Below are 11703 nucleotides of genomic sequence, written 5' to 3'. Positions count from 1 at the left end.
CCCATTTCATGGTCAGTTTGTTCATCCAGTAAGACGAGAGTAAGAGTAAGGGGACAGCCTCAACCCAATACAGGCGCAACTCTTTGCCATGCACAGTTAGAAGTTCCAGCAAAAGGTCTTGCAGCAAAAGGGTTGGTTGTCTAACTTTAATTTTGGTAGTGAAGTTTTTTACGTACAGAAGTAACGAAACGGTTCCAGGACAAACGCAGGAGTCCCAAACGTCGGAGTGGACAAACGCAGGAGTGTTGAAATATTAATTTTATTAATTATTTCTATACAGATTAGGTTAGGAAGATATGAATGAACAAATAAGCCCCCCGCAGGGGGTAGGCATTTAAAAAACCTATAAGATGGTCTTAAAGTGTCCACTCCAAAGTTTGGGACTCCTGCGTTTGTCGTAGGACCAACGAAACTTTTACTGTAATTTAATTGATTACAAGATGAAACTAATGATATCAACTACGTGTTTAGATTTACCATATGCGTGCACGATTAAAAAAAATTAAGGAAATGGGGAAAAATATATATAAGGTAATTTGAATTTTTTACCTTAAAGACGACATTTATAGACATAGGAAAATCTTTAAATTTCATTAAAATATACCCCGCAATAATTAAATAGCAGGGTTCAATCACGACAACAGTTCTGCTGATCTTATATTTACAATTATTTCATAATAAATTATTTAATTGTTAATAAACATCAATATAAATGCATAATCAAGGTATAGGGACTAAATTTTAAAGACTTGTTCTGCTTTTTGTTGCTTCAAAACTTTAATTCTATTGTATTATGTATATATATATTTATATATATATATATATATGGTTATTTTAATTATCCTATTCTTTAAGAATGAGGTCAACGTTTTAATGGTAACCAATTCGCAGCCTTTTCGCCATAGTTACAATTCAACATGTTTAAAAAGTTCAAACATAATATAACATTTCAAAAGATAAAGAGATAGATGATGTTTTCGGGAAACAGAGATAGGAAAATGAACCATTAAATATTTTTTATCGGACATCTTTGCTTGAGAAACTGCTAATTTTCTAGAATTACAGTTTTGCGTAAAAGAGTATTTATAGGACGATGCCCAATCTGTACCACTTTTGACGTCATATTCAATTTACGCTTTTTTAATCTTCCAAATTTTTCCGTATACCAAGGGTTAAAAGTATTTTTAGTGATTTAATCAAGTGTCTTACCGAAATTAATAATGAAAAAACTAACGAAATTCGACGTTCGTTGACAGTCAATCGGAAATACCATAGCTATATAGTAGCCACGCTACTACCTAAATACTATACAAAAATATACGGGATTTAATTGTTTGCAACAAATATTTAATGCGAAGCTTTTATATGATTAGGGTCGGTCCGTCCGTCCGTCCTTTCGGAACGGATAGCTTTTTCGTTAATTTAGGCATGTTTGAAATGTTTAAAGGGGGTATATGGGGCGTGTCGTTATTTTAGCCAGCTGCGAGCATAACTTTATCAGCAACATCCAATTAAAACATATCGATTGTACATACACACGTAGCTACCTTTATTTTGAAAATAAATATTGCAATTGTGAAACCATTGACCCCCCCCCCCCCCCCCCCCCTCCTAACGCCACCCTCTAACCTATGACATCCTAAACCACCCCCGTCATTATTAAAGCTAGGCATTTCTTTGTGTGTCCGATAAATAATGGTGACACAAATCAAATATTTTTAAAATTACAAATTGAATTAATAAGGATTTAAGATGTGTATATAATAAAATTTGCTTCATTCCTCAATAAAGAACCAAAAATATGTTGATAGTTATTTATCTCATCGCTTTCCGCGGGTATTAATATGATAAATTATAAGATTGAAACCAGATGGTTAGCCCTGAGAGGCAGAAAAATAGCTTAAAACCATCGAAGAACATAAAACTAAAAATAAATAGCGTCAAACTATTACAGGACTTGCATGAAGCTTACCTCAAATAGAAAACCCAGTCGGTTAAAAAGTTGTTCAGATCTTAAGCTAAAAAACCTTGGAGTAACATTTACTTATATTTTTTCATTCTTAACCAAAATTTTAATAATTTTGTAACACCTTAGCCCGGATAAGTCCCACTTTAGTACTTACTCTCGCAATTGCTTTCTTATCTATATATATAGGTACTTCACCCCTACCCCCAAACACCCCCCAAAAAACACCTGCAGCCTCCCCCTCTATACGCGTAGTAAACCAAGCAAGACCCGAAATGAATGAAGAAATCTTTGCCCCATAATTTTCCCTCTCCCTTTTAACTAAATCACATTAAATGTTAAAAATAGAATTATTATTCTAGGCGGTCTCTATGTACTACTAAATTTATACTAAAATGACTTTTAAATTAGATGTTTTCTTCAAATTGATCTTTTAGTAGTAAATTATCAATACAGACATTTATGTAATATGAAACAAGTTTTGTTACTCTCCACCCAGGCCTTGTTATACCAGAAAAAATGTTAGGCCACACACAAAAAATAATAGGTAGAAGATATTGCGTAGCAAGCGCGACCAATTTTGACATGGGTTTAATTAGGGGGAAGTGCACGCAGCAGCCCTATACAGGAAGGCGCGGGCGCGCGGATAGAAGTATTCTTAGCAACAGTCATATTTATACATTCAAAACAATTGTGAATTATCAAAATTTTGAAAAAATGGTTTTCTGATAAAGTGATTTTATTAAATCTGTGATATAACTTTAATTATAAGACTTGAAATGGAGACTAAGGAAAATTACACAATTAGATATTAAATTAAATAAAGAAATTAAAAATCTACTAAATCATAATTATATACTATTTTATTTTATGTTTATTAATTGCGATCTAATTCTGTAACTTGACATTTCCGTAAATCTTTATTTTAGCCAAAGCCATATGACCTATTACTGGCACTATTTAAATTAATTCTGTGATTAAGAATATATGAATGGGAATGGTTATTTATAGCATCTCGTATTATAGACAGCTTTCCGCGGATATTATAAATGGTGAAATTATAAGATAAAAAGAGGCCTAACAATACTGGTATTAATATTATGACTTTATTTTAATTTTCGTAGAAAACCGGCTATAATATCATACGATACACGGTTTTTCAGTATGGCATAGAACCGGTTCTAAAAAAACTAAAAATATTCAAATGCAATCATTTTTACTACTTGTAACCACATGAAATAAAATAAGATATAAAAATTGCATTTTGTCAGTACACTACAAATTTTATAAATAATCAAGGATGACAACATTTATAATAGCGAAGCTCTAAAATAAGAAGTGTCAGAATTTAATAAACAGAATATTAACTTGTAAAGGTCTAAACAAAATTGTATATTTGTTGCTAATTGCTTAAATACAGGATACTGTTTAAGGACATAATTACATTTATTAGGACTTGATCATAAAAAATACCTTATTTAAAATAATTTACCTTGTTGTCTAAGGAATCATTATTCAAAAAGTCAGATGAATATGATAATTATATCATAGAAAAATAGTTGTCAAAATAATTAAAATTAGTATGTTTTCAATGGACATACGGACTTTCTGGTAATGATTAAAGACTTGCTACGCTTTCCAAACAATATTATACTGTTGGAAATAGGACATTTCTAACACATCTAAATTAACGTTGAGACAGACCTAATTTAAGTTTAGAAAAGATTCGCCTTTGAAAATAAAATACGCGCGCTGCTTATGTAACCATGCAACAATTAATGTTTTATTTCTTCACATTAACTATAACCCTGCTGAGGCAGTAATTGTTATTGTGTAATTTTTTTAAATGTAAAAAGCAGGAAGAAGAATTGTTTTTATGCCAACTGTTTGGACAGGACTGCAGATTTGTTAAATTTTTAAATAATACAGGTTAATATTACATTTTATTTACAAGAACGTCTTTTTTTGGAGGAAGGGGGGGGGGAGGGGTAAAAATCTTAAAATAATGCAATTAAAGGTTAAAAAGGAGAAGAGGGTGTTGGGTGCACGACGCATGACGAATGTTTTGTCATACCCCCATCCCCCCCATCTAAATATATTTTTTTAAATGTGGGATTATTTAGATTTATTATTTTAGCTTTGATTGCCATGGTTCCAATGGAATATACGTTGATATTAAGGCAGTGGAAAAATTGTCGTCAATTTAGATTGCTAGCATGATACTGATTTATTGGTCAGTTCGTTCATCCAGTAGGAGGGAGGGGATGGGGTAAATAGGGTTGCTGGTGGGATTGTTTCACATTATCATTATGAAAATATGGCTAACCAAGTAATAAAATATCCATTACTACTATTGATATAATTTTAGGACGGCCAGTTAAGTTGAGCAGTGAGTTAAAAATGGTGAACAATTCAAACATGAGATGGACATCTTCTGTCACTATTCTTCCTTTCTCTTCTTATACCTGGAGGTTTCTTGGTAAGGCTAGTAAATTTTCACAAATTCATCTAATTTTTCAATAATTTCTAGAATAACAAGGCACAATATTATAAGCAAGACATCTCTAAAATCAAATCCAGAAAGAAAGTATGTCCTTTTACTGTATCCTGTATTTACACAATTGCAACAAATTTATGTGCAATTTTGTTTGGACTTACAAATTAATTTTCTGCTTGTTAAGTTCTGACACTCTACAATAGTTTTTGTCTTTCCTTCTAAATGTGGAGCTTTTCTTTTAAAAGGATGTTGTCATTCTTGTTCTAGGTGAATCCAGTGATTCTGTTGTTTCTTGTCTTCTTCCAGATCCGTACACCATTGCTTTTACAAATCAGTACAGGTATACAATTTCGGGTACTACGTCAAACCTTAGATACGTCAAACAGTAGATGCGACAAACACTAGAGAGACAAACAGCAGACAGACAAACCCTAGACACGAATTACGCCAGATATCGATATTGGACTCAAAATTATACTAGTCCCCAACCCGCGACCGTGGCTTAGCACGTAGCTTATCAGTTCATTTTCGGGAAGGTTATAGGTTCGAGTAACCTCCCGACACCAAGTCATAATTAAAGACGTTAAATGATCCCTACTGCTGCTATGTCAGTATAGTTAGAATAGGAAGAAGGCCCAAAATAGGCGCAACTTTTTACCATGCTTCATGGATTAATGGGCTTCTCTTTGAAGGGAATATACTTAATGGTTATACTATAGTTTTAAGCCATTTTCTTGAGGGGCAGAACATGACATTCCCCACTTCACTAGGGACGAAGTTGTTATTAATCTTATGATTTTTATTTTGATATTTGTGAACAATTGTCTGTGCAATGCATGATTTTTCAGTATGGTTAAAAAACCGTTTTAATCCACCGGGTATTCATAGGTTTCGTCGCCATACTGGAAAAAGCATTAAATGTTTAATAGCCAAATCAATGATAAATGTAATATGTTGTGCAGGTGGAATGTTTGTTATATGGATACTGATGATACAGAACCTATTTTTATTGGACATAAGGTAAGCAATTTTAAACATGATGATTTTTTGCTATTTTGACACCAATTTCTTTCATTTACATCCACATGGTCAAGTCTAATTAAGTATGTACCTTATTGGCATCCTGTATTCAAGCAACTTTACAAATTTAAATGAAATTTTGGTTTAGACTTCTAATTACTATTCCATATAATATGTATATATTCCATATAATAAATTTTCTAGCTCAGTGCATAGACTGTGGTACAGACAAATCGAGTTACGTTTTCTGCAAAGCTTGTTGACAGACATACATTTTTAAACAAAGAGTAACTATGCTTAAATGCTATTGACAAACTTAAATTTTGAACCGCTTTCAATTGCAATTTCAGTTCTGATCTTTTCAACGCGACGCAAATATAAATTTTTACAATATGGATTAAAAACTGATTGATATCCGCAGGATTAGATCCGGTTCTCAACCATACTGATATATAATCATGTATAGCAACGTATTACAGACAATTTTCCACAAATATTAAAATAAAAATCACAAAACTGGTTTAATGCTATAATTTTTCATCCGCGGGAAGCTGTCTATATACAATGCAATAAATAGCAATTATTTATTCATGTTTATTTAAGCTGAAGAGTATTGAGTTGCAAGAGTTGAAAGAAATACCTCCAAATGGATCTAGGATTGTGCCATTACATACATCATCGAAGGTAAATTCAGTTATCTATTGGTGGAATAGGTAAAATAAACGTGGATATATTGACAGTGGAAAATTTGTAGTTAATATATCTTGCTAATATGGACCTCAGTTATTGGTATGTTCGTTCATCCAGAAGGAGAGGGGAAATGGGTAAAGGGCAGTGGATGGTGCCTTATCGTAATTTTAGCCAGCTGCGAGCACCACTTTATCAGAGTACATGAAAATCTGATGCAACATCCAAGTAGTAATAAATAGTTTATTGTTAGTTAGCTCTCAGAAGCATTTAGGAACAACCTCTTTATACTAGGTCGGCAAAAAACTTTATCATTTTTTTCATATTAGATTTTTTTTATAATTTAGGAGCCAGCTAGTCTGAAGAATTTGGTCCTTGATTACATCACCAGGGAAAAGCACAAAGTTTGAACATTAAGATCAATCTCGAGATTCCTTTGAGGCCTCTAGAAGTAGTTAGGGAAGGGGGAGGTTGTAAGTAAATTTGACCATCCTATTAAAAAGCATACAAATCCTCCCCCCCCCCCCGCCCAAATGGTTATTAAACTTCTGTGGACCCATAAAAAACTTAACTGTAAGGTTAAGAGAGGGGTTACGGGTGTCCTAAATACCCTAAATAAACTAATAGCAATATTCTCTGAAGAGTAGAGTCCAATCGTTTCAGTGGTTACTGATTTCTTAAACTTCAGTGAGAATGACAGAAATCGTTCTATTTTGTTTAATAGGTAATATTCAAATAAAATAATTACTTGCAATAAATTCTTACTTTGTGTCTTAAAAAGAAATAAATCCTGCACTGAATATGAAAAATTAGAAATTCCAGATGCCTTGAAATCTAAACTCACAAATCTTTACAGGTAAATCTTTATTTTAAATAGACTAAAGGTTGGTTCTTAAATATATAGAATTTGTATTAAAAGTCTTCTAAAATGAGAAAAAATCTTTAAAAATTGTTTTATACCTATGTTACGTTTCTATAATTTTATGAAGTTTCATAGTAATGAAGATATTTTGGATCTACTGCAGTTCACGGTAAAATATTGCTAAAAATCTATGAATTTTAAAGGCTGAACGTAAAGATCATACCCGCACACCATTTTAAGCGGTATAAGAAGGCCTACAAATAATCTGAAATAGCCAAGATTCAATGATGCACAGGGAAAGCTTCACTGAAGAAAAAACGCGTAAAATAGGCCTTTTTCGCGCATTTCTCTGCACTGCAATATAATTATGCATTATTGATTTATGGCTATTCCAGATTATTTGTAGGCCTTCTTATGCCGCTTAAAACAGTGTGCGGGCATGATCTGTACGTTCAGCTGTTTGGCAGCTAGCAGCCTTTAAAATTTATAGATTTTTGGCAATATTCGTTACAAGCATTATTTTTCCGTGAACTGCAGTAGATCCGACATTTTTATTCCCTTTGTATGTCCATCCGTTTGTCAGTCAGTCTGTAACGCTATGGCGAAGTGAGATTTTCTCTTGGTTGCTATTCAAGATAGTTGGCAGATATTATAAGTGAAAATTCGTTATACCAATAAGCATTCAGTATATAACTTACTTGTTCCGTCGGTCTGTCACTCATACTATAAAATGTTATTTTTTTTATAAGGATTACTATAATGATTTTGAATACATATTTCAGTGATTACGAAGAATTAAGAACTATAATTCCAACCTGCCCAAGATGTCAAGAAATACACGAACTTTAAGAATTATAATTAGCACAGTAATAACAAAAATAACATTTTAAACAACGAAAAATTTAACTTAATTCTTTAAATTTTTCTCGGGAACTGTCAATTTATAACAAATTATAACTTGAAAGGTCTGTTTATACAAATGTTACAGTCAAGTTATATAATCAACGGTCGTTCTTCATAGTTACAGAGTAGCTGCGCTACTAAAAATTAAACATCTTATCAAATTGATTTCAAATAGAATCAAAATAAATTTACAAATTTAACTTAAAATGGTTTTGCCTAATTATTATGTTAAACTCTATATTATTATAATGTAACTTTGATTAAAAAGTATATTATATTTCCAGTATGGCTTCCAAACCGTTGGATTAGAACCGGTTCTCAGTACTACTGAAAAATCTTGTATAGCATCGTATTACAGACAATTTCTCACAAAAATCATAAAATTAATACCAGTTTGTTAGCCCGGCACGGGCCTTCGGCTCCTCGGGTCTAACAAAACTGATTTTAATTTTTTATTTTAATATCCACGGAAAGCTGTCTATAACACGTCGTTCTTAAAATCAAAATCTTGCCATAATAATTCAATTCTATTTTTATACTTAATACACTAGTTTAAAAGGCTATAATTTTCAAAAATAAACAGAATATTTAAAATTTAGTATGATGCCTAAAATATCATGACAAAATTTAATTTAATTTATACCTGTGATTTATATTTATTTTTGTAATAAAAATGTAGAAAGATGTACCTAAAAAAATTTATGACTGGAAGACTACTTAAAATATATACATATATAAAATATATCACTATCTGTAAAGATTATCATATTAACATATTTATTAAAGTAACAGGATGAGTGTCTGTCTTTATGTAATACAGGATAGATATAAGTGGTTCACACCTTCTCCCCCTTACTCCTATAGAGTAGCCATAGGTTTCAATTATTTATTTGATAACAAGTTCTTTTTAGACAATCCTCTCCTAAGCTTTCCATCCTTCTGAATCAAAGCTCCTGGATACTAGGGACAAATCAGCTTGACCTATATTTTTCATGAAAACTTGAAAAGACAAGAATAAGATCCGTTAATTTAGATGTTGACTGGTCGCGACCAGATACACTTTACAGTTAAAATTACAAACTTAAGGTTCAAAATTATGTCAAATATAAAGAACATTTTAAAATTTCCACGTCTGAGGCTTGCAAAAGGGGAGTGCATCTATGAAAATTATTATCCTGTATATCAAACGTATATAAAACTTATAATTTTAGATGTCGCCTTCCTAGGAATAACCAGTAAATAAATTATATTTGTATACTTCACAAAGCTAAGGGGATACTCTATAAGTTTGACATGTTGATATGTCCGTAATTGTCTACTCGAAAAACCATTTGTATATTAAAGCAAAAGAATAGAGGGGGCACGAGCTATATGTAATTCTACCCACGGGGCAGGGATCCTGTGTCGACTTTCAACGGGGTCTTTGAATATAAGCCAATAGCGTCGGAAATATAAACAAAGCCAAGTCGCTTCAAAAGAGCAGAAAGCTTTTCAAACGAAATAGGGTACAGGACACAGCAGGTATAGACCTCGCAGGGTTAGAGCCCCCCCCCCCCCCTCCACCATCCCAACTTTACTTTTAATTAATTTAGATAACAGGCGAGGGGGTTTCTGTGCTAGCTAGTAACTTTTGGGGGACAGAACCAATGTGCGGCTTATGGGCCCTAGTTTTTATTTATTTCTTTGATAGCTTTTAGTGTTTAGAGATTTAATTTTTTTAGTAGCGAAGCTTCTCTATAATTCCAAATGTCCGTCCGTCCTGTCCTTCAGTCACGAAGTGGCGGAGACGTTATTTTCTCGGCTCCTATTCAAGATACAAAATAAATCTTCTTGTCAACATTTCCATCAATATGGAGCATAATTAAGTAAAAAACACTCATAGTGGTCGGACTGCGTTTTAGCAGCTTTTTTAGCCGCTTTTACTTTTTACAACAGATTTTTCGGCTCCTACAAAAGATACACGAACGAAACCTCTTGCCAATATTCCCTTCATTATGCACCATAATTTAATATGAAAAATCCATGGTAGCTGGACTGTTTTTGAGCTTCTTTGGCTCCTTTTCTTTTTACAATTTTCAAAGACATGAAACTTTTTTTAAGGTTTCGTGATTTTAAGTTTTTGCATATTCTATCTCTTTCTTTTCTTTGTTATGATAACAGATAATTTGCTCTATAACTCACTTTGTCCGTTTGTCTTTTTCATAACAGATTTTGTGCTTCTTCGATTTAAAACTCTGCATGATAATTCCCATAACATATAGGTAAGAACATTTAAAACATGCTGATTTTTATCTTATTTTTGACAACACGTTTTTTTTTGTATGACCTTATTATCTAATTCGTCAGATTTTTGAAATGATGATGCCTAGAATAACAATGCCATGTAAATTTTATAAGCGAGTCATATCTATAGTCAAATTCTAAAAATGAAAGTACGTCCTTTTATTTACACAATTTTGCAACAAATTTATTTAGGGTTTAGTTTAGACTTAATAAATTAATGTTCTGCTTATTAATTCTGACACTCTACAAGATTTATTGTTCGTTTGTTCTTTTTCTCTTCTGATTTCAGAGTTTCACTTTTTTTTTAGATGTTGTCATCCTTGTTTAAAAAGTATTTATGCCAGTGCAAAAATTTGAACATTCTTTTCAATTTTGAAAGAAGATTTTTTATCTTTATGTAACTTTTTATGTCTACAATAAATGTTTTCATTTTACATCTTTGACAGCTTACTTTTCTAGAAATAATAAAAAGTCAAAATAGAGATAGATTTTGTAGAAAAATGTATATTTAGGAATAGGATAGAAAGGTTGTCCTATTTTTTCTTAATATTTATGTCAAATAGATAAAACAATTTTGAAGAATGACCGACATACTGACGGACAAAGTAAACTATATACTGGGTGATTTTAAAATCTTCACCAAAAATTTCAGCTGACGCTTGAACTTGAACACCTGTATTTGATATTAGGTTTTACTACTATAAAATATTTTGGTATTTTGCAGGGGCGTCCAAGCTTTTTTTTTTGGGGGGGGTAAAAAATTTTAGGGGGAGAGTTCTCCTTTTTAGGAAAGCTTCACATAGATCCCATGATGGTTCCACACTATTATAGGTCAATCCTTTGAGTGGTTTTAGGCTATTTTTCTCCTCCCTTTTTACCCTTTAGAAAACACGAGTTCTTAGATGCTAAGGGCGCCACTACTATTCAAATATATAGTAGTATCTCACTCTTTAGAACATAAAAATACAATAATTAACTCACTAACCAATGAACCAATATAATTATACTTTAAAGTGAAGCGTCTTATAGGTCCTGGTAAGTTTTATAACTAGTTTTGAGACACCCTGACATCCTCCCAAAAGAAATCGCCTATAGAAATTCTTTTTCATTATTTAATGAAATATTTAATTTAGTTAGGTATCTATTTTATGGAATCTTCAGTGCTTTACAATTACATCATAGATCCCCGGGATGGTTTTAGCCCTTATAAAGGCCCAAGCAAATAAAACATGATCAAACTATTAAATTTTTTGTTATCATGGTTAAGAACTGTTTTAACTGGTTGGACTATATTGGGGTATAGTCCCTTTTGTGGCAACGCTCTTTAAGGGGCGTTTCTTCGTTTTTTTCACACAAGCTTCTCTCCTATTTCTAGCCCCTGCGGGGGGCCAATTGCTTAACCATGTGGGGCAATCACCTAAACCAATATAACCTATCCTTAAATAAACCAAAAAGCCATTTTAAAAATACGACGAATTGCCCCTT

The 11703-nt window shown here is 32.3% G+C and overlaps 1 protein-coding gene across 1 annotated transcript; it reads left to right on the top strand.

Moving 5' to 3' along the window:
- The first annotated feature begins 2567 nt into the window (after positions 1-2567).
- On the top strand, positions 2568-8653 carry LOC145316210 (uncharacterized). Its single transcript, XM_080156565.1, has 9 exons — positions 2568-2760; positions 3829-3895; positions 4335-4445; positions 4731-4803; positions 5426-5483; positions 6087-6167; positions 6518-6561; positions 6952-7026; positions 7815-8653. Exons 1-9 carry the CDS (start codon positions 2746-2748, stop codon positions 7879-7881), a joined length of 591 nt encoding a protein of 196 aa, XP_080012691.1. The 5' UTR covers positions 2568-2745; the 3' UTR covers positions 7882-8653.
- Positions 8654-11703: the final 3050 nt, after the last annotated feature.

This window comes from Acartia tonsa, chromosome 4 (assembly GCF_053477335.1).
Source record: "Acartia tonsa isolate MP-2025a chromosome 4, ASM5347733v1, whole genome shotgun sequence".
Lineage (NCBI taxonomy): Eukaryota > Metazoa > Arthropoda > Copepoda > Calanoida > Acartiidae > Acartia > Acartia tonsa.
Note: the sequence above shows the minus strand (reverse complement) of the source record. Positions and strands in the feature narration are given on the sequence as shown.

Coding starts and splice junctions, on each gene's coding strand:
- LOC145316210 (XM_080156565.1), top strand. Junction 4,446..4,730: donor TTATACCTGGAGGTTTCTTG/GTAAGGCTAGTA, acceptor TTCTTGTTCTAG/GTGAATCCAGTGATTCTGTT. Junction 5,484..6,086: donor CTATTTTTATTGGACATAAG/GTAAGCAATTTT, acceptor TGTTTATTTAAG/CTGAAGAGTATTGAGTTGCA.